The 24,719-nt window shown below is 31.6% G+C and overlaps 3 protein-coding genes across 4 annotated transcripts in view; 1 reads left to right on the forward strand and 2 right to left on the reverse strand.

Annotated features, from left to right (window-relative positions):
* The window catches only part of LOC105220872 (cytochrome b-c1 complex subunit 8), a 135,018-nt gene that overhangs the window by 64,978 nt on the left and 45,321 nt on the right, over nucleotides 1-24,719 (reverse strand). The window lies entirely within an intron of this gene.
* Nucleotides 1-24,719, reverse strand: part of LOC105220871 (uncharacterized) — a 133,347-nt gene that overhangs the window by 64,978 nt on the left and 43,650 nt on the right. The window lies entirely within an intron of this gene.
* On the forward strand, nucleotides 2,596-3,018 carry LOC105220941 (uncharacterized). Its single transcript, XM_011197513.3, has one exon. It carries the CDS (start codon nucleotides 2,673-2,675, stop codon nucleotides 2,988-2,990), a length of 318 nt encoding a protein of 105 aa, XP_011195815.1. The 5' UTR covers nucleotides 2,596-2,672; the 3' UTR covers nucleotides 2,991-3,018.

Below are 24,719 nucleotides of genomic sequence, written 5' to 3' on the forward strand. Positions count from 1 at the left end.
GTTGAGCAGTTAGTCAGTTGGCTAAGTAACTATGCGGCTTACTAGCTGGCAAGCAAGTATGCACCAGCTAAATAACAACAACAACAATTTTTACGTTGGCTTTACAGTTGCCAACAAATAAATAACAACAAATAACAAACAATAAAAACAACATGCCACTCAGGTGTTTACATGTGAAGAGAATGCCAGTGGGAAATGCCACGCGTGTTGCACATTAAAATTTGTTGTTGCTGTTGTTGTTAGATTGTTGTATGTGTGTCTGCAGCATGATGTGCAGTGGCATGCGTGGCAGCGAGCGGTAACACCTCCAACATCATAGCCACCATCATTTGCGGCATTTGTGGTGGGCCATCGGCGATGACGTTGCAAGAAAAATGTCTAATGAGCGCTTGCAAGTTGTGCTGTTCGGGGGCGTATGAATGATTCGGCGCTTTAATGAATCAAAGTGCTGCATTGTTGTGCTGTTGTTTTTGTTGTTGTGCAATAGTAAAATGTTTAGCGTCGTTGGATTTTGTAGGCAATTTTGTATAACAAATGCAGCAATTTAATTGTTGTTGTTGCTGTTGCGACTCAGTGAATTCGTTGTTGTTGTTGTTTCTTTTTGCATTTTCTGCATCTCGTTGCAATTTGTTGTCAGTTTGCTGCCATTGAAAGTTAGTTTATGTAAATAACAGTAAATTTCTTTGCATCAAAAGTAATGCATACTTTGTTTATTAAGTTGAGGTTAAATATGAACTTTGAACTTTTTGTGCGCTTTATTAGTGTTAATAGTTAATACAGATTGTTTAAGTGGGAAAGCAAACAATTTTAGGTGCGTTCAAAAAATAACGGGAATTTTAAAATTTCGAATATGCTCCATATTCACCAGATATGGCATCGTGTGACTTTTGCCAATTTCCAAAAACAAAAATAATCTTAAAGAGATCTTGTTTCACAAGCATACGAAAAATTGCTGAAATAGCCAAAGGTTATTCCAAAAATCGAGTTTGAGAAGTGTTTCGATGATTTGAAGAAGCGCTGACGTAAAGGCATTATATCGAATAAGGAATAAATATTTGTTTTTAAAAATGAAAATTCCCGTTATTTTTTGAACACACCTCGTCTATTTATCTTTGTATTATATTTTAGTGAAATGAAATATTGAAATAATCTATCTCTTTCCACAACTGTCTGGTCTACGTAATAGTAACCGATACAGATTTTATTTGGCCGTTTCCTTCAAATTATTTACAACAAAAAAATATTGAACTGTGCCTTCACTTTAGCAAATGATACTTCGGCAAAAATCCCCCGCCGAACCCTCCGCGAGGGTGCCGACTGGTAATAGATACCACAGTGTTGCAACTATTGAAGGAACTGACCGGTAACGGACTGACCCCTCCACAGTCGTGAGGTATCTAGCTAAGGTAATACTCCATTGCCGAGTGTTTGTTGCTCCTCAATAGCACAGCATTCGGTGTTGTAGTCGTATCATGGTAGGGGGTACAATAAAGGGCTGGATCAAGGTGTCATGCGACCCGTGCCGAGGATCAACCTGGCTGGGGCCCCTTAAATAGCACAGTCTTGAACGGAGCTTACGCATACCTGGCGGCCTCCGTAATAAGATAGCCTTGCTTGCGTATTGGGGGCTATGCGCATGTGGACATTCATTCCCATACATTCATGGGTCCAGATATGAGCACAACAAAAAATAAAATGAAAAAAACCAGGGGAATCCGGTTCTCCCTTAATAAAGCCGGAAGGGACGGATTGTTCCGAGAAAAGAGCAGTGTTTGCAACGGGCTCTAAGACAGTCAGCATGAAGACAGTGGCGTACGCCTGGCTGCTACCAGTGCTGCAAGTACAGCAAAGCCAGGTTCCAGCAAGGCAACAACAACAACGGTAGCCGGAGCCAGGACTACCAACCATAGGCAGAAGCCAAGAGTGTAGTTGCTGGTGCATCGTCTAAAGAATGACCTGCCTTTAAGGTGGAAGAGCCATCGAAGGCGAAGTATGCAGAGAGGCAACGCGCAGCATACATTCTAAGAAGAGCACACCTGCATCCACCAACAAAGGAGGAGCTCACAAAAGAACTTCAGGAAACCTTAGAGTGTGCTAAAGCGGTCCTTCCCAACTTCAGCCTAGAACCGCCAGCAGGTGCAAAAAGGTCAACTGAAGAGGCTAAGCTGTCAGCTAAGCGACCGATAATAAGGGATTAGATGTCCAACAGATCATTTCATTACAAATTTCCAATTTTTTTCAAATTTCTTACAACAATGAATATAATCGATTAAAATGTTATACATGAAATCGATAAAAAATATCGTAAAATATCGATTTAATTTCAGGCAGTAAAAAAGTACCTTTACGATAAAGACATCAAAGGTACTCCACCACAGATAAGAAATCTGTTAATAGCACACTTCCATCATTTGATCTAAATAATTACAAGTAAAAGCACTTAAGTATCCTTTGTTTCAAGTGTTTGGTGGGTGCTTCCCAATTATTCCCAAGATATCATTATTTCAACAAATTCAAAGATAATGTGAATCCCAAATCAATGCAACTACGATAACCAACACACAGCTGAAATCATATAAAAGCCAGCGTCGCAGCGCAAATGTCATCAAACAGTTATACGCCACGATATCGATCGAAATCAATAACTCGAGCAGAAATTCTTAACTAAAAAAATGGCAAATCAGTGTGTTTTAATCTTCATTTGCTTGTGCAGCATTGCGCTGGTCGCTGCATTGCCACTACAAGACGACTCGCCACTACAAGTGCCACAAGAAGTACAAGCAACGGTGCTCAGCCGCCATGCGCGCTCACCTGATGGCAGCGTTGGTGTCGATGTGAATCAGGATGGCGCTTCTGCACACTACAATCAAAACATCTACAGCAGCGATGATGGCAACTTCAAAGTGGACGCACAAGCACAAGCCACGCACGATTTTCATAGCAATGACAACTCCTTTGGCGGTTCAATCTCTGGCTCATACAGTTGGTAAATTGTGAAATTTAAACAAAATTGAAAAATTGACGAAATGTAAGCATATTTTATGGGAAATTAAAATTAAATATTTGTGCACAATAATTTCGTTGTTTTTGTTGTAAAGAATTCATTTTTTTCAGTGTAATATATGTAGTTTATCGAAGTACGCCGTTGCGTATGAGTAACCTTCTCAATATGCGTGAAGGAGAGCGAGTGTGATAGAACTTTAAACGCTAATAATATTGAGAGAAAATGCAAATCATCGATTCTCTCGAAAGCCAATTAAACTGTTTAATTAAATAACAGAATATTTCTTTTCTTCACTACACTCATACATACATTTATTTAAATAATTTTCAATTTAAGTTTCATAGTTTTTTACACAAAAATTGCTTTGCAAATAGTTTGAAAGCCACTGTAATAATTCTGCACATCCTTTACAACTGTGGATTCGTCTTTCCGGTCGCTGCTTTACCCGTCTTATACCACTGTGGTGGCACAGCAACTGGTCGATGCCATTTTAATCGCGGATCTATGGTGGGTATGGCAGCCAATGTGATACCAACAAATAAAGTGAATAGTAGCAAGACAATTTTTATATCCATAACTGCTCGTTTGTGTTTCTTGGCAAACAATGTGAAATAAACTGTGCAAATAATCTGCGCTTAACGTCTTTTATAGTCTCGAAACAACGCTTTGTCGTATTACTATTGCTGATAAGGTGAGCGGGAATACCCAAGCTTTATTGAGAATGCGGTACTTTAATTATTTAATTTTACTGTTTGATTTTGAAAACAGTCGGGCACACATATATATACATATATATATAAATATGCAAGCATGTCAGTAAACATATGTATATGTGTAAGGTTGTAAATATGTTTGCAATAGGTGGGATTCACATTTTTTTGTAAATAAATAAATTCCTCATTTGGAAGCAAGAGTATTGGGATTTTTCGAGCAGTTGGGTTTTAGTTTTAAAATGTTGGCAAAATTAAAAGTTCATAAGCTAGTTATTTTTATACCCGCGCAACATGTTGCATAGAGTATACAAGTTTTGTTCACATAACGGTTGTTTGTGTCACCTAGAACTAAAATAGTTAGATATAGAGTTATTTATACCAAAGTGGTCAGGGTGACAATTTCAAATTCGAATGTCTGTCAGTCCGTCTGATATACTCACTAATGAAAAACATCAGAAACACTAAATTTTACAGAAGAAGTGGCAGAAGGAAAAAATTAAAAAGGGGCGTGGCGTCGCCCACTTATAGGTCAAAAACCATATCTCAGGAACTACTCGACCGATTCGAATGAAATTCGGTAAATAATATTTTCTCGACACCCTGATGACACGTGTGGAAAATGGTTGAAATCGGTTCACAACCACGACTACTTTCCATATAACACAATTTTGAATTCTATCTGATTCCTTCACTTGATAATATATAGGTACATTAGGAACCAATGACGATAGCGGAATAAAACTTCATACAAAAAACTATGTTTGAGGTAAGGCGCCACTTGTGAAAAAATTGTCGAAATCGGACTATTACTTTTCAAGGCCCCGGATATCGAACACGAAGAACTCAGTGCCTAAGGATAATTTTTCACCGAAAATATCGTTAAATCTCTCAGATATTTTAATGTAATTCAGAGAGAATCTTTTTCTTCTAATAATGTGTCTCAGTGTCAAAAATTATTAAAATCGGGTCATAACTTAATCTAGCGCACATGTACTTAATTATAGGATTTTCCAAAACACGGTGGGCTTTATACCGCATATATCGGTTAATATATGAAATATCTTAGCCAAATTAAGTGAGCGTATAGTCTTGTGTATAGATATAGTGTACCTTGGTGGTGACAATGAGTGAAATCGGTTCAGGAATTACTTCAGCCTATATACTACATATGATGATTTTCGTTATTCTAGTAAACTTCTTGCCGATGTAGGGTTTTTCTTAATAAAATTACATCATTAAATTAGGAGAGTATAAAATGTCCGTTTACACCCGAACTTAGCCCTTCCTTACTTAAATTTTATAATATTATTAAAATAAACTATAGAATTTTTAAATTAGGAAACAAGCTTTAAGGTTGCCTACAATTAGGCGCACTGATTTATTTATCAAAGACACATACCTCCTACGATGATGCTGAAAAGAGTTAATTATTAATTAAGTTAAGAGTTAATAATCTGTCAAAGTTTCTTAAAATTCCTTTATTTTAAGGTAAAGAGAATCAGTAATTATTACTGACATTTATGAAATATTTTGGACACTTAGGCACTTAATATATAGAAAAATAATTTTATTTTTTTATATGCATATGTCTATTTATCTTCATACATATATGCCTTGTATCAACCACACCTCTTCAAAGTTAACTGTGTTACACTCACACGCTTATGTTTTTCTTTTTATTGCAAGAAATCTTACATGCTCCAATTAAGCGATTATAAAAAAAAAAATAATTGATAATCTCTATGCTGACCGCCTTCAGCACCTACATACATACATACATAGAAGCCTACGCTTTATCTGCTTATAATTTATAAAACATAAAATATATAAATGACTAAATCACAGCACAGGGAAACACAAGACATACACACATATGCAAACATACATATATATCCGCATACATACTTATGTCTGTATGTATGTATCAACTAAATAGTTTGCATGTATAATGTGTCTGAGAAAAAAGTAGTTCAAATAAGTTCGTTGACCTAAACAAAAATTTTAAGCAAACTCGAGTGTATTAACTAAAATGTGTTTTTGTTTCTTATACTTGTGTTGTTGTGCTTATTTTATTTTTTATTTTTACTTCCCTTCCTTATTTTTTTATTTTTATTTTTTTTTTTCATGCGTGTGCCATTATTTATTTCCACGCACTTGTTGCTTTGATCGCTCGCTATGGTTTTTGTTGTACTACTTGATGATTTCAGTTTTGTTTTAGATACGCAAAGGAAATTATTTCTATTTTGATAACGCAATAACGGCCAATAAATACGAAACATATATACATACATACATATAGACGAGTCGAGCATATTGATATTTAATAAATAAGTGCGTATGCCAGAACTAATGTGCGTATAAATAAACTAGCTATCAGCGTGTGACGTCATAGATAACCATACTACGGGGAAGCCACTTGCCATAGAAAGTAGCAACAAAATTATTTAACACTAGACGAAACGCCCACACAGCCAGTGAGGGGCTAGTTAAGGTAACAAGGTATGAATATACGAGTATTATATGTATATATTTTTGAATATATGTAGGTATAGAGAGACATCGATGTGATGCTTGAGTATCTAAAATAAATATTTTCGTCTGCTCAATTCGAAAAAATCTAACAAAGTTTTTAATACTTAATATTTTTTTCAATTTTTTTTTAATTTTTTTTTTATAATTTGAAAATGCTTTACAATTCTATGTTGTATTTGACTTATCTTCTTCCATTTGGAAAATTAAGTCGTTGTATTTCAAACAATTTTCCAGTTTCTGTCTAAAAAATTGAAAAATTAATCGATTAATCGTTGTTATCGATAGGTTTTAAACTATTTTCGGGTCGAAAAAATCGTAAAATTAATCGATTAATCGTTTTTATCGATAGTTTTTAACTATTTTAGGGTCTTAAAAATCGTAAAATTAATCGATAAATCGTTGTTATCGATATTTTTTATCTATTTTAGAGTTTCCATTGTTTTATTTGGTATTTTATATTATTTCGGAAACTAAACTAAACTATTTTCGGGTCTAAAAAATCGTATAATTAAACGATAAATCGTTGTTATCGATAGTTTTAAAACTATTTTCGGGTCTAGAAAATCGTAAAATTAATCGATTAATCGTTGTTATCGATAGTTTTTTATTAACTCTTTTATGGTTGCCATAGTTTTATTTGGTATTTTATATTATTTCGGTAAAAGTAGCAATTTATTTTGAAAATTTTTTTTTTAATTTTTTTTTTCGAAGTTTCAACTTTGACGCTTTATAACATCAGTAAAAAAACTTCATAATTAAATATTATACATATTGAAAGAAGAGGGTAGCGTAGATTGGATTGGATGTAAATAAAAAGGTTTTCAGACAGCGCAATTTCAAAAATTCGAAGACAAATATGTATTTGGATTTCTCTCGAAAAAAATTGGTTTGCTCCAATACAAAGGAAGAAAATTAAATTTTGCAGTATAGTGTAAGAAATAAATAATAAAATTGTTACAATCTGGTATATATAATATTACATAGAGTTGACACATTTCAAATTTAAAAATATATTTTACAAAAAGTACAAATAAAAATGAAAACTGGGAAAGTATTAGAGTAATGCATGAAATCTCTTGCTAATTTAGAAATATTTTTAATTGCAATAATTGCACCTATTTTTATGAAATTTTTTATTTTTTTTTTAACAAAATAAATTTTTTAACACTTTTGCCTCGAGCCAAATTCACACACTGTAACCAAAAGCGTTAATCAACTGTATATAAAGTCATGACACGGCGACGCGAATAAATCAAAAGTGAAAATGAGCCTGAGGGCCTATTTCTTTTATCAAAATCAATACGATATTAATCTAAATACATAAATTTACTACGAATGTATGTACATATGTATGTATGTATGCATATTGGTTGTGCGAATTTCCACAGAAAGAGTAAAGTGCTCGCGATATGATTGGATGCGACACACGTGTGGATCATTAGGAAACACCCAACGATGTCTTTTCACTTTTCGGCATGAATGTCGCATTGTTGTTACATTTGAATGTCTCTTAGAGATATACATACATACATACATACATACATACAGACGAGTACTAGTTACACATGGCCAACGCAGCAATAGAAAGTGTCGAATAACAAAAAATGAGTTGGCCAATTGCTTGCATGCTTCGTTTGCTTTATATACATATGTACCTATGTGGGTATATAATATATGTGTGTGTTTGTGGCTCTGTGTGCTATAGGGTATAAGCAATTGAAGTGATGATCACTTGAACTCGTCGTATGCATAAGCAATGTTACGACGAGTATCGAATAGCTTAAAAAGCCCGGACGCACAACAACAACAGCAACAAATCACACACAGCGACATGAGAAATGAAAACAACAAAAAAGGTGAAAAAATAGACACAGTAACAGAAGCAGCGGCAAAAAACAAAAACAAAAGCAACAAACGACGAATAATATACGCACGCAAGTGACGAATAACTTCAATTCATGCCGGTTTGCCATTATCAATTGGTACTTTCTAATTTGCAATCACTTTACGCCTTAACAACATACACAATAACAACAACGAAAAAAAACTAAATTTAGAAATTAGTTGTGTTTGTAATAATTTATTGAAACGTACTTATTTTGAGGAGGAGGCAAAACTTTCGTTTCGGAATACAACAACATAAGAATAGTGAGCTGAGCACCAAGCACCAAGCACAAATTACAATAACATAAATAATAAAAAAATTATTTTTGGAAACCACTATTTTTGTTGTTAATAAAAAAAATTTCATAGAAATATATTTTTTCAGGGTTGCCATCTGATTTTTTGAACGATAAAAAATTAACATTAAGGCGAAGAGAGTAATGAGATTCTGCAATCAAATTACAACAACAAAAATGTATGTATTTTTGGAGCAATTTTCTTGGTTTTAAATTTAAAAAAAAATATTAATTTAAAAATATTTTGGTCAGGGTTGCCACCTATTGATTTTTTTTTTTTAATTAAAACTGATGAAAATATTTGTGCTGCATATTATTTATGTCAATGAAGAAAAACAGAGAACAATTTTTGTGTCTAGTGTTGCCACCTGATTTTTTAAATGATATAAAATTTACATTAAGGCGAAGAGAGTAATAGAGATTCTGAAATCAAATTACAACAACAAAAATGTATGCATTTTTGGAGCTCATTATTCTTGGTGTTAAAAAAAAATTACATTTAAATTTTTTTTTGGTCAGAGTTGCCACCTGTTGTTTTTTTCTAATTTAAACTGATGAAAATATTTGTACTACCCATTATTAATGTCAATAAAAAAATATTGAAAAATTTTTATGTCTAGGGTTGCCACCTGCTTTTTTAATCGATATAAAAATAGCATTAAGGCGATACTCTAAAAGTTTTGAACTCAAATTGCAACAACAAAAATTTATGTATTTTTGGAGCTCATTATATTTGGTGTTAATAAAAAAAAATAACATTTAAAAAATTTTTTTGGTCAGAGTTGCCACCTGTTTTTTTTTTCAAATTAAAAGTGATAAAAATATTTGTGCTGCACATTATTCATGTAAATAAAAAAAAATATAGAAAAATTTTTAAGTCTAGCGTTGCCAGCTGTTTTATTTTTTAATAAAAAAAATAATTAAAAACGGGTTGTCATCTACCAATAAGATAAAATTTTTACCGCTAAAGAATTGTCAAAGATTTTGTAACAGAATGAATCAGTGAGATTATTATAGAGTTAAAATAAATCGTTCTTGGGAACATCGTTCCTAATTTCTCGGAGAGAAAAAAAACATTTTTTATCTTTACAGAATTATACGAAGAAAGTAAAAAAATACAAGAACATAGAGTTTAATCCACACAAGAGCACTGAGAGAGTACTGGTTTTATATCGTTATCATTATTTCCTGGATGTTGGACTAATATATAAGAGTCATACACTTAACATTTGATGAATGAGGTTTTAGGAATCTCTGTAAATATTAATTGATTAAATTTCACTTCAAAAATATTATAAATAATTACATTAATTAAGCACAGGAAAGTGTATGTGCGACTGACTGATTGACTGAATTCGGAACCAACGTAACACAAAATTGTAAGACTGAATGTTAATATGCGTAGTTCTATTGAAATGAAACCCTAAAATACACACAAGCAATTGTTATTCTTCTATAAATATATGAATATATATGTATGTAGATTTATTAACGTGTGTGTGCGTGCACGCGCACTTCAAGTCAAGTTCAAGGACTGCCAATTAAATAAAATACGCAGCAACAATTGCAAACTAAGAATTGACGAAGTCCCAGCTAGCGACCAAGAGAGCGGGCATGGCATGTGTTGCTAATAGTTGTTGGTGTGGTTTGCGGTGTGATGGTGTGGTGTGATGTGGCCACCACCAAGAGTGCTGGTGAGCTACGAACAAAGGTGCAAAACAACAAAATCGATAATCACAATATATAATAAGAACGTCAAAAATAATTACTAGTAATAAAAAAAATAAATAAAACAAAAAAAAAACAGAATTATTCTTATCTGATATGAATATATTTATATATTATTATTAAATATTTACATATGCACATTAGGGTGGTGTGATTTATTTATTATTTTTTTTTTTTTAATTAATTTAATATTATTTACTGTTATAATTCATGAAGAAAAATTAAATTGGTAGTATAGAATACTGAGTATGAGCATCGAGCTTCATAATTCAGCTTTTCATTAATTTTTTATTTAAAAAATATTTTTTGGTCCAATTGTTTTTTTCGCCTTAATTTTTTGTTAAACCAGAAAAATAGTGATATTTTTATTAAAATAAATAATATAAAATGCTCCTTCATGTATTATAACCTTAGATTTTATTTTTTTTTTTTTACAAATAGTACCACTTTAAATTATAATAGAACCACCCTAGTACATATTATATGATATTTTATTAATTTTTTATACATTTCATCAATCATTACAATCTAGTCTTAAATTTTTTTAGAATATAACGTCAGTGGTTTGTAGTAAAGGGGAAGCAATTTAATAAAGTGATATGAAGTACTCTGAAAAATATAACATTAGGGTGGTATATATTTAAATTTATTTCTTATTTTTATTTTTTTATATTGGAATTTTTTTAGTTCCTTGATTTACTTATAAGCTGCACAAAAATAATATCACAAAAAATTAAAAATGAAATTAAATATTAAATAAAATAATAAAAATTAATTGTTCAATTAATGAATTCAATTAGTCAATTTTCAAAAATATATTATTTTAAAATTAAATAATTTATAAATGAAACATATCGTATATTAAAAATAAAAAAATAATCTTGAAAATAATTATGCAAAACATTTGTCCATCACTCATACGCAGTGGCGCTCCCTAAATAAACTCCTTTTTGTCCATAAACAACAAATTTCAAATGAGAAAGTACATACATGATTTCTAACAAATTATTTTCAAATAGAACTCTACCGGGTGCGTTGAAAGCAAAATTGTGGCAACCTGTTTCCTTTGTTTCCAACGCACGTTTCAAACGTTGCTTGTAAAAGCAAAGTACGAGTAGAGCCAGCATATAAATACGTTATATAAGTCTAGGCAAAAAGCGAAAAGCTATAGCAGAAGAAGAAGAAGAAGCGCAACAAAGAAAACCACAAGCAGACCATTCATTTTGGAATAACTAGAAATAACCGGCAAAGAGGTAAATAAGAAAAAAGAGAAAATAGTCAAAAATTTCAGCGGAAAAGAATTGTAAATAAATATAATGAAAGCAAAACTTTGGACAATACATACAAATATATCAGTGTATATATCTCAGATTTCACTTACTTTTGCTTAGAAGCTTTACTATAGAACACGCACATAAGTCATTCTTCACACACACACACACACACACATACATTGATTTCAAGCCAAATATCTATAGTCGTAAGTGAGCCAACGAGTCAAGTTCACATTTCGCCAGTCACGCATGCTTGAATTGGAAGCTATGCACGTGTATGTTCTTCTACATTATTCATATATTTTTTTATGTATGTATATACATATGTACATATATGTATAAAGTAAGCAAATAATGAACTAGTGATCTGTCAAATAGATATGTATGTATGTTTGTGGAAAGACGAAATGTTGCCGCGCAGAACTTGCTGACTGACTGACTGCTGGCTGGCTGGCTATGACAATTTGGTTGCCATAAAAGCTCATTTTGGGCTTGAGCTGTATTGAAAAAGCAACAACTGTAAAAATGCTGTTCGTTACAAATACGTAGGCAAATATTTGTTCGACTAACATTTGGTCGAGCGGCTTGGTACAGCTAAATAATCATGTCGAGCGTTGAGTGTGTGACAAATATAAATACCAGTATGTATGTATATCGGTCGGTGGTGTGTGTGTGTGTGCTTATAAGCATCAAGTAGTTCTTAATTCAGTTCTCAAAACACGTTTCTTCAAAAATTGTATGTCCACTGAATGCCAGTGTTTTACATGATTGGGAACAGCTAGCTTACTATTGTTGTTGTGGTTGGTTTTAATAGCATACAAAAGCAAATATACAATATGTGGGTTTTAATATTTATATACATACCTACATATTGATGTAAGTTTGCAGCTTAATTAATTGCCAGTGTTGCCACAGACGCAAAATTTTTTTAGTACTCAGACGAAAATTTTTTGAAAATATTTTTTTTTTTAAATATTTTTGCTTGAAATAAAATCATTTTAAGTATTTATTAATAAATTAATATAATTTAATAACATTAATAAAAATATAACAAAAAAATTATTTAAAAAATATTGCACTAGAAATGGGACTATTTTTCTCACATTAGGGATGTTACAAAATAAGCGATTTTATATTTATAAGGACAATAATTATAATTGCAACAGCGTTTCACAAAACTTTTTTATAAAAGCAACAATAGCTTTTCAACAATTTTCTTAAAGAATTACAACATCTGCAATTCACAAATCATTGCAAAAACTCAAAAACTACAACAACAAGTACAATGGAAGACTGAAAAATGTACTTCTGGCAATCTGGCAGTATTCTAAAACTATTTGGAAAAATATTTTCAGAAGTTATCGAAAAACTAGTTTCAGAACTGGTTACAAAACTACTTCTTTTAGATCATATATGTCATACTTTCAATAGAAAGAATTTTTTATCAAAATTTTCAGCTAATGTGTTGATACTCAACAATTCTTTCAACATTAAAAACTGGATGATTTCGGAACCTACCTTCTTACCTCATCCTATTTGAAGTTTCAACTCAACTCAACTCACACCAGATTAGTCAAAAACGTCTTTGACTAATAAGACACGAAAACATATTTTGCTCTAACCCACACCAAGCGAGCATGCGTTTTTTGTCTCGTCTTGTGTGGGTTGTCACATATGAAGCTATGGCATGTTGGCGTATCAGACAAGAAAAGACGTCTTGACTATTACGATGTGGGTTGAGCCAAAAATTATTTCGGGGCTAAAATTATTGATTGATTTATAGTATTCGCGGACAAAAGATTTATATTTGGAAAACGAAATTATATTGCTTGAAACAATTAGATTTCAAAGAAAATCTTGAAGCATATATATTTAAAAACTTTTTTCAAAATTAAAATTCTCGACATAACGTTTACAAAAATCTATTTTTTCAAATTTTCAGTGAATTTTTTTTTTTTATTTATTTTATTTTAACTACAACTTTGCTTCCGCCGTTTTCCCATAAAGCACTGGTTGATTAAATCGATTAAATCGTTTTATATCGATCTTGGACATTTGTGTCAACATTAACCCAACCAAATATTTGTAGAGATCTGTTTGCATCTCAAACTTATTCTCAACTGAAAAAGTCACTTTTTGAGCCGAATTCTCGAGATTTGCGGGAAATTTTGTTTTTCTTTTTTAATTCCAAGAAAAGTGCGGCTGTGGCTCATCGACATTTGTAACAGTTTTTATACAAAAAAAACATAAATTTACAAAAAAACGACGAAAACAAAGTTGTAGACCTAATATTTCACTTCTATATAACTAATTCTACAAAATTCCCCAGCTTTTCAAGGCCTTCCATGAAGCAGATATTCAAAATTAAACTATATTTTATGTATATTTTGTATGCTATATTCTTGAAGCGCGGCAACAGTGGCAAAAAGTTAATTCAATCTTGGAGAACAACAAAATTAAAAACATATTTGTTGTGTATTATACAATTCCTTGAATTATATAATTTGCTACTTCCTTTAAATACATTTTGTATGTATATAAGTGTGTGTGAGACTAAAAAATAAAGACAAAAATAAAAGTGAAAGAAGTGCTAAACAAAACTTTTATTAAAGAAAATTACCACGATTTTAGAATTCAAAATAACATTTGGGGATTCAACAAAAAATTAAAAAAAAAACCGGTATTTATGGCAACTACTTTAAATTCTTTGCTGAGCCATGGTGGGTAGTCCCAAAAAGTCTACTGCCGAAAAGCAAATAACAAATAACGCAAATATGCGGCATAAACAAAACATTAGCGAATAGATTTAATACGCATATAGCATGCCAAATTGTTTGTAAATACTTATATATGTATATATGTATATATATATAAATATAAATATATAAATATGTATGAATATATACAAATGAATATATTAAAATGCTAATTTTAAATAAATTCGTTTAAGTTTCTAGCAAATTTATTTATTTAAATATATTTGTTTGCACAAATAAATGTGAGGGTGAACCTTTAGAGAAGAAAAAAGTATGATTTTAGGTAAATTATTTTACTATCACTGATCACTCTAACTAATTTTTTTTTTCATACTAAACCACATAAAATTAATTTAAATTAAATTAAAATTTTTTATAATTTTTTTTAAATAAAAATTTAGATTTTTCCAAATTTGATTTAAGTAAAAAAAATTATAAAACATTTGAACCACCCTAATGTACCAATTCGTTCATATTAGTACATACATTTCGAAAATTGAAAAAAAAATATAAAACTTGTTTCCAAGAATTCGCAAAAAACAAAATAAAGCATGCCTTTTGCGTTTTATAATTTTTCAAATACATTTGTATGATTATTTTGTTTTCAAGTTTTTGGCTATTATTTTTGCTTAACCCTAATTACTTTTCGTAGATTTTTTAGTTCATTATTGCTTTTCCGTCAAGTGATTCAACAGAAAACTTTAAGATTTCTTGTACGCACGAAAGATATTTTTTAATCAGTTCTCTAGAAATTTTGAAAATTAGTGTGGCTAGCTCTATTTTTATACTCTCGCAACAAAGTTGCTAAGAGAGTATTATAGTTTTGTTCACATAACGGTTGTTTGTAACACCCAAAACTAAACGAGTTAGATATAGGGTTATATTTACCAAAGTGATCAGGGTGAAGAGTAGAGTTCAAATCCGAATGTCTGTCTGTCCGTCCGTCCGTCTGTGCAAGCTGTAACTTGAGTAAAAATTAAGATATCTTGATGAAACTTGGCACCATAGGAAGGTTGCTTTCGAAAAAAAGGTTGCTTTCGAGCAAAATCGGACCACTGCCACGCCCACAAAATGGCGAAAACCGAAAACACATAAATTGCCATAACTAAGCCATAAATAAAGCTATGGAAATAAAATTTGGTATGAAGGATTGCACTATGAAGGGGCATATTTGGATGTAATTTTTTTGGGGAAGTGGGCGTGGCCCCGCCCCCAAATATGTTTTTTGTACATATCTCGCAAATCCATAGAGCTATATTAACCAAACTTCCTGCAGTCGTTTTTTTAGCCATTTTTTAATACAGTCCAAAAATGAAAGAAATCGGATAATAACCACGCCCACACCCCATACAAAGGTTAGGTTGAAAATTACAAAAAGTGGGTTAACGAAAAACGTCAGAAACACTAAATTTCACATAAGAAATGGCAGATGGAAACTGCACTCAGATTTTAATACAAAATGGAAAATGGGCGTGGCGTCGCCCACTTATGGGTCAAAAACCATATTTTAGGAACTGCTCGACCGATTTCAATGAAACTTGGTTTGTAAAAGTTTCCTTACATCCCAATGATATGTTGTGAAAATAGGTCAAATCGCTTCACAACCACGCCTACTTTCTATATACCAGAACTTTGAAGACAATCTGAATCGTTTACTTTACAATATATAAAGTGAGTATTAGTGAAGATATCGGTGCAGAACTTTGCACAAATACAATGTTAATAGTGTGGCAGCCCCATTATATAAATTGCCGAAATCGGACCATAGGTTTTTAAGGCCGCATATATCGAACACGAAGACCTCGGTGCTTCTAACCTAATATTGTGGTTTCCAACTTTCAATGGACTTTATACAATATATATGACGAATATGTGGATCAAATTGTGTATTATATAATATAAATAAAGTTAAATATATAAATTTGCGAGAGTATAAAATGTTCGGTTACACCCGAACTTAGCCCTTCCTTACTTGTTTTATTTTTTTTTCTTCCAAATTCTTAGCCAAGAACAGTGTATCTTGCTAAACAAATATGATGAAATTGGAAAATACTAAGTCTTTGCTTATTTGATGTTTAAAAAATTGTTAGATTTCTTAATTCGAAAACTCAGAGAAAGTTTTCGAATATAACCTCAAAAAAAATATTACGAAAAGTATATTAAATTAGAATTCTATGAGTTCCAAATAGGTTTGCTGAAGAGCAAAGCTTTCGACTTCCAACTTTGATATGGTAGTTTTCACATGTAGAATTTAGATCTAGATCACTAGGCAGACTAGAACCTGTACCTTCAAAACAAATAAAAATGCTGTCATAAAAACCAGCTGAAAACATGTTAGCACACATAATAATAACTGGATTGGCCCTTTTTAATAGAAGTGACACAACAACAGCAAGCATCTATACAACAAGAAATCAAAAAACCCTTCTACAACAACACTACAACACCAGAAATGTACAACAAAAATGTTAGATTCTTAAGTGAGGTATAAGTATGTGCTTTAGTTTTTTGGTTTGTGGCCATCAAAGAGTCACTTAAAACTGAAAGTTGGCCTAAAAACACAGTTAACTAAAAAAAACTGTGCGCCAACCACTACATACAAATGAAGAAACAACCGAAAATACACAAGCTTAATATATTTTATACATACATACAGACACACACAAATTAATTGTACATTATTGTTGTTGCTTTTTGTTGTGTCTACGAGCATAGATATTTTAATCGTGCACTTCGTAGTCGACAAAACATTTTTGACAAGCCAACGACGAATAGCGAGAGACAGAAAAATACACGCTCGCTAAGTGTATGATAATGGCTGCGACGGCGCAAAGCTTCATATATATTTAAACGGTAGACGACGGCGCGACGGCAGCGCACATCTAGTAATACAAATGTTCGTGTGTGTGGGTATGTATTATATATTTCTTAAGTGTGGCTATAAGACCGCCTCGTGATGCTTGCCACTTACACTCTTCGCCTTTCTACTACGCTGCTGTGTCTGCTGTTTAATCATTCAATGATTAAAGAGAAGCTTCCAAAATATAAAATTTTTGTTGTTGTTGTTGTTTTTGTTTTTTGATTGCGTGTCGGCCAAAGGCAAGCAAACAAGTTCAGCTGTGGCTAATGGCGGTGGGAGGCAATTTTTGAGTAAATTTTGTGTGTGCGACAAAAACAATGCCGCAATTTGAACTTTTGGACTATAGGCAAACAGACTAAATGGCGAATAAAGATATATATTAGTATATTTAAATTTGTGGGTGATTGTGTATACAATTTCAAACATTTTGTAATGGAAGAAATATTAAAATAAAAAAATTATCTTCCAATAAAATAAAGAATCGTTCAAGTAATAGTTGTTGATAAACAGGTGTTTAACTCTAAGTCAATTAAAGACATTTAAATTACCATACAACAAATATTAAACCTTCAAATTTATGATTTCACCCTTGACCTCTTGATTTTTAAACATAAGCTTATTGACAAAAATTATATTCACATTTTGTCTTCTTCTTTAGATTATAATTTTTGAAACTCAGAAAATATTTTCAAATTTAATATTTATTTTATTTTTTATTATTACCATTATTTATTATTATAACCAATATTACAGCTAAATTTCTGCTATAATGATAATAATAATAACTAGTAATTGTTTTTTATTCAGGTGGCAACACCGTAAAGAAATTTATCTGTATAATTATTTATTTGTAAATTTTATTAAATCAAAATTCTTTATTGAACACACTTGGCAACCCTAAATAATTATATTGATGAAATATAGCTGATTTATAAACATTTTCTAGATAAATCAATTGTTTTCTTCCATTATTTCATTTAAAATGTAAGAGAAATTCCATTGCTTGTGGCAACTTGACTTAGCTTAAGAGCTTTTTAAGAGCTTTTAATCTAAATTTCTATACAAAACAATATAAACAAATATGAAATACATAAAATGCCCCACATTTTCATAAAAAGTTATAATTATTATCCAGTATCGAGTCCCCTACTCGATGTCACAAAAAGTGCTTTGTCCATAACTGATACTCCATTAAGCTCTCTCAATACAGTCTTTGATTGACTTAAATAAGTTATTTTATAGTAACACTTGAATATCAGATACTTCATTATTACTATATACCATAATTCGGCTATAACCGGCTAAACGGTTGCAACGCCAATCACATACATACATAATACCATGATTTTATAGAAATTATAGTGAAAATTATAGCAACTATGGTATCAACTTTAGCAACTATAGTAATAAATAACACATCTATAAATAATTATAGCAGCCATAATGGCAATTTCAGATATTATAGTAAAGATTATAGCAACTACGATAACAATTATAGCAACTATAGTAATAAATATCAAATCTAGAAACAATTATAGCAAACATAATAACAATTTCAGACATTATAGCAACAATTATAGCAAAATTTAAGCAAATTCTACTCTTTCCTCATACAAAGCACTCCAAAAAAATGCACTGCCACAAGGCTGTTAATACCATAAATTATCACGAAAGACATGCTCCAATCAAAGATTGCACAAAGTTAACTAAATAATAACCGTTACAAGCAAATACACATACATACATACGAACATGAGTGTGAGCGCATAGATCGGAATGTTTATTAAAAAACCCAAGAGCCATTAACATTTTTGGAAGTGAACGAAAATGCAAGTCGCTTAACTGGTTGCTGCGCAATACACCCACATACAAAGAAATACCCAAGCATACAAACAAACAAACATACATACATACATATGAACATTTGAACATGTGTATATGCATGCATGCAGGTGGAAAGCCACTAATTTAACAGTAAACAAAATTTATGAACACCTACATAAATATTCAATAAAAAAACACCTACAGTCATGCATAGCTAAGCAACGCGACGCACACCGAATGCCGAAAGACATACATACATACAAACACATATATGTTTGTGCATTTAAGCCATGCCGTGCGCTGCAATAACCGCAAGTGATTGTCTGGCGACGGGCTTTAAAAGCGCGCTAAGCTCGCTTTATAACCGTTAAGCTGCAGTCAACACGGGGTCATTTGGTGCAATATGGCTTGGCTTGTCTTGGCTCTTCTCGTACTTGAATAGTCAATTTTTGTTCAAAACTATTTTTATTATGGCAGCATGCAAGCGCCGTTGTCGCGGCATCACATTAAGCCTTGACCTCATATAATCGTGCGCAGCTAGATTTTGTGGTTAAATTTTTTTTGTTCAAAAAAAAAAACACACACAAATTAAAAAAAAAATATTTTGGTGAGCTGTTTAATTTGGAAAAAAGTAAAAATTATGATGGAAATTCGAATTTCGAAAATTTCGAAGTGCTATACAATTTTCGAAAATATTAATATGAAAATTTTACTATTAAAAAATATATTGATAAGCTGTTTATTTTCAAAAAAGTAGAAATTATAATCAAATTTTGTTTTTCGAAAATTTCGAAGTGCTATACAATTTTCGAAAATATTAATAAGAAAATTTTACAATTAAAAAATATTTTCGTAAGCTGTTTAAAGCCAAAAAAGTATAAATTATAACCAAATTTCGATTTTCGAAAATTTCGAAGTTCTCTAAATTTTTCGAAATCAATGTTTTTGAAAATTTATATAAAAATCAAAAAATTAGTTTTTGGAAATGAATATTCCAAAAAATTTAGACAATTTTTTTTAAGTTCGAAGTGCTATACAATTTTTGAAAATATTAATTTAAAAAAATATTTTCAGAAGCTGTTTAATTATGAACAATTAATTAATTATAATCCCAAACGATTACCCTCCTTCCGCCCAACCGACGGAATTTCGATTTTCGAAAATTTCGAAGTTCTCTAAAATTTTCGAAATCAATTTATTCTGCTTTAAAATTATTAAAAAGTAAAAAAATAGTTTATGGAAACAAAAATTCCAAAAATGTGAAGATTTTTTTTCTTTTCGTAATTCTCTAAAATTTTCGAAATCAACTTGCTCTGCTTTGGAATTTCTGTAAGCTCAACTTTTCTCAACTTAAATGAATACTGAACTCGTATAAATGAAATGAATAAATATGTGCGTGTGCGTTTATTTGTCAAACGGTTCACGTAGCGGCTATTCTTCTATCGCCTCTTTCTTTTCCCCCCCAAGTACTTTCTTATATTTCTGTAACACGCATTTATATACATAAATAAATAACATACATATGTACATAAGTAACTGGAGAATAAGTGAATTATTTCAAAGTGAAATTGCTATGGTTTACTGTCTCCACACACAGCTCATCACACACATTTTTTATTAAGCCCATCATTTTACATGTGTGCTGTCCAAACCACGTTGTCAATTGCTTCACTTTTATTTTTGGACTTCAAATTGAATTGTGCTCTATTTTTTATACACTAATTATTCCATGCACGTGTGCACACATACATTCACATTGTATGTACTACGCCCATCAGTACTGAACATTTTGCTTTTCCTCTCGACGCATACTGTACATAAATAAATAAATTAAAAGGGTTAAGGAGGCAGACGTGTAAGTTTGTTATTTTGATTCAATTATTTTCCGTTTTGTTGTAGATACTGCTATTTGTTTTTCATTTAAAATAATAAATTAAAATTTTTTTCAAATCTGTGTACGCAGTTTTTTTGAGGATTTTTAGTTCATATTTTCAAAAACTGTTTTTAGCTCTAAAATTTAGATTTATACAAAAATTATTGTCCAACAAATAATATTTAATAAATTCTAATTTGCTTAGAAGAGTGCACTTCAATAGATAATCAATAACTTTTGCGGTAATTCATACGACGTGGTGTACCAAACTGAGGGTAACCCTAAATGTAGGCAATATATTAAAAAAAATACTGATTTTAGACTAATTTAGCAGAAATTAGTGATAAAAGCCTTTACACACAACCAAATTAATTTAATGCATTTAAATTATAATTGTAAAAAAGTTTTTGCCTTTCGCACAGCTGGCTCGATTAACGATCAGCTATTTGTTTTGTCTATTTTTTATTTTATCAAAAAATAACCAAATGTACAGCGTAGATAACAACCCACAGAGCTCCATTCCACTTTCAACCCGATTTGTATTCGATTAAAAATTAATGAAGAAAATTTAGATTTTTATTTTGTATGGTTAATCGATTTAAATCAGCGCTTTAATGGAGCAAAGACTGCTTAATTGATTAATTAACTCTTGTGCGAAAAACTCAGCGCTTTAATCGGCAGAGACCGGTTAATTGTTCAATTAATTTCTGTGCGAAACAGTTATAAAGTTTCAAGTTAATTCTAAGGTGAACAGATTAATAGATTTAATAGCCTCTTCCACAATTTTCTCCATCCTTTTGGTGATTTAGCAATAGACAACATCGTTGATCTGATAATTCTTTGAAGAATACAAAACTGCTAGAATTCAGTAAACTAATTTTATAAATGAACTGATTGTAACTGCTAGTTGATTATAGAATGAATCTAAGTGAACAACTTCACGAGGAGGTAGTTCATGAATGATTGTTTGGGTAAGGAGACAATTAAGATTACTTCCTTTTTTCTGTTCTTGCAATTAGAAGTAGAAGAGTTTCATGGTTCATTCAAAAAATTATGAATAAAAACACAACAAAAAGTAAAATAGTTTGGATTCAAAGTCTCCCAAAAATAATTTAAATGTTAACAAAAGTTCTTAAAGTTATAGAGTCAATGTATCAAGACTATAATAGTCAACTGATCAAAACATACTTTGTTGCTTTAGTAGGGAGATGGATTGACTTAATCAGAACTATTGCGGCCACGAATGCCAGGTCCACGTAAATATAATCTTTCTAGATTTCTGTTTGGTAAGGTATTGTCAACTTAAAAAAGTTAGGGAAATATTTTCTGATGCTGAAAGCACAACAATAGCTTTAAGCGAACCGCAAGAGATGATTTTTATACTCTCGCAACAAATGTTGCTAAAGAGAGTATTATAGTTTTGTTCACATAACGGTTGTTTCTAACACCCAAAACTAAACGAGTTAGATATGGGGTTATATATACCAAAGTAATCAGGGTGCAGAGTGGAGTTCAAATCCGAAAAAATTAAGATATCTTGATGAAGCTTAGGAAACCATAGGAAGGTTGCTTTCGAAAATGAGCAAAATCGGACCACTGCCACGTCCACAAAATGGCGAAAACCGAAAACACATAAAGTGCCATAACTAAGCCATAAATAAAGCTATGGAAATAAAATTTGGTATGCAGGATCGCACTATGAAGGGGCACATTTGGATGAAATTTTTTTGGGGAAGTGGGCGTGGCCCCGCCCCCTACTAAGTTTTTTGTACATATCTCGTAAACCAATAGAGTTATATAAACCAAACTTTCTGCAGTCGTTTTTTTAGCCACTTCCTAATGCAGTCCAAAAATGAAAGAAATCGGATAATAACCACACCCACCTCCCATACAAAAGTTAGGTTGAAAATTACTAAAAGTGGGTTAACTCACTAACGAAAAACGTCAGAAATACTAAATTTCACATAAGAAATGGCAGATGAAAGCTGCACTCAGATTTTTTTACAAAATGGAAAATGGGTGTGGCGTCGCCCACTTATGGGTCAAAAACCATACCTCAGGAACTACTCGACCGATTTCAATGAAACTTGGTTTGTAATAGTTTCCTTACATTTGAAGACAATCTGAATCGTTTAATTTACAATATATAAAGTAAGTACTAGTGAAGATATCGGGGCAGAACTTTGCACAAATACTATGTTAATAGTGTGGCAGCCCCATTCTAAAAATCGCCGAAATCGGACCATAGGTGTTTAAGGCCCCATATATCGAATACGAGGACCTCGGGGCTTCTAACCTAATATTATGGTTTCCAACTTTCAATGGACTTTATATATGACAATATATATGACGAATATGTGGGTCAAATTGCGTGTTATTAATATAAATAAAGTTAAATATATAAATTGCGAGAGTATAAAATGTTCGGTTACACCCGAAATTAGCCCTTCCTTACTTGTTAAATATAAGTTTGTAACCTAATCTTATCTAATTTTTTTTTAAATCAAAGATCTACTAAATTTACATATATTGCTAGTGAAATGAGTTCCAAAATGAAAGTAATAATATAGGACAATAATATCAGTGTTCCCACTTACATACATATACATAAGATAAGTGCGATGTATGACCCAAATAATTTCATCATGCCTCTTGATATTGGGGGTATGAATAATAAAAAAGTTGAAAAAAAATTTTATTTATCACTGTATATGATTTTCACTTAAAGAAGCGAAATAATTGCGAACAGCATTGAATACACAATTATCAAGTATCGAAGTATGATTGCGCCCTTTGGCAAGATTTCTGAAATTCTTTATTTTATTTTGCTATAAATCGTAATGAAGCTTTCAATTTTATTTTTGTTTTTGCATTTTTTTCTTGTTTGTACATGCTCCTTTTGCCTTTCAACCAAATTTACTTCAAATTTACACTTTCTTTAGCGTTTTTGAAGTGTAGACATACATACATAATTATACATGTCAGTACATTTCATGAATTCTTAATGGATATTCAATGTTGACCGTCTTCCCTTCAAGCGTTATACTCAATGCTGCAGCATACGCATACGCAAAGTACGCGAAGTACACACAATCATACAAATACAAAGAAATATAAGTAAATGCGCACTTCTTTCGTACCAATTATGTATGTATGTATGTATTTGGTTCGTATGTGTACCTTTGCAAAATTTCAATTTCTCTCAATTAAATTAAAACTGTACCTTCTGTACAGTTCTTAAGTACGCGTTGTTGACCGTAATTACTGTAGTTTTGAGTTCGAAAAAATTTCGATATTTTTTTTCGTTTACTGTTTTCTGTTCGCTTTACGATTTCACTTTCACCCAAAATATAACCGAGCCACGCCGTATGTAAAGCTGGTGCGTCCGTCGGTCTGTCAGTCGTTCGGTCACCGCAGGCTCGCTGGCCGCTGTGCTCATTCCGATGTAAATCTCTTAACAAATTAGTGGGTTGCAGCTTCGATCAACGTACTACAAGATACCGTTTGTTTTGTTGTTGTTTTTTTCTCTGGCTTTTTTCGTTTCGAATTTTTTGGAAAGTGTCACTTTTTTGGGGCACATGTAGTAAATATTGTGAATGCACGTGATAAAGTTGTTGATGCTGCGAGAGCACCTAAATAAGGTACATATGTACATATGTAGGTATGTATGTATGCGAGTAGATGCAGGCGTATGCCTCTGCAAATATGTGTAGATATGTATTTAGTACTTTTTGTGTACTTTCGCATTTCGGTATGCAAAATCAGGTCAATGTAGGATTTTGTTGTTTTTTATTGCATATTTTCACTGTTTTTTGAAAATTTCATAAAATTTAAATGGATTAAAATAAAATGGTGACACACAAATATTTACTTAAATTACTGTTTCGCAATTACCAAGCTACAGTGCAATTTTCTTTTTCAAAATAATAAATTACGGCGTAGTCTCTCCGATTTTGTTGCTCGAAAAGACGGTTG

This window comes from Zeugodacus cucurbitae, chromosome 4 (assembly GCF_028554725.1).
Source record: "Zeugodacus cucurbitae isolate PBARC_wt_2022May chromosome 4, idZeuCucr1.2, whole genome shotgun sequence".
In the NCBI taxonomy this organism is placed as follows: Eukaryota; Metazoa; Arthropoda; class Insecta; order Diptera; family Tephritidae; genus Zeugodacus; species Zeugodacus cucurbitae.

Excerpts from the sequence above, each read along its gene's own strand:
- LOC105220941 (XM_011197513.3), top strand. The coding sequence starts at position 2,673 with ATGGCAAATCAGTGTGTTTTAATCTTCATTTGCTTGTGCAGCATTGCG.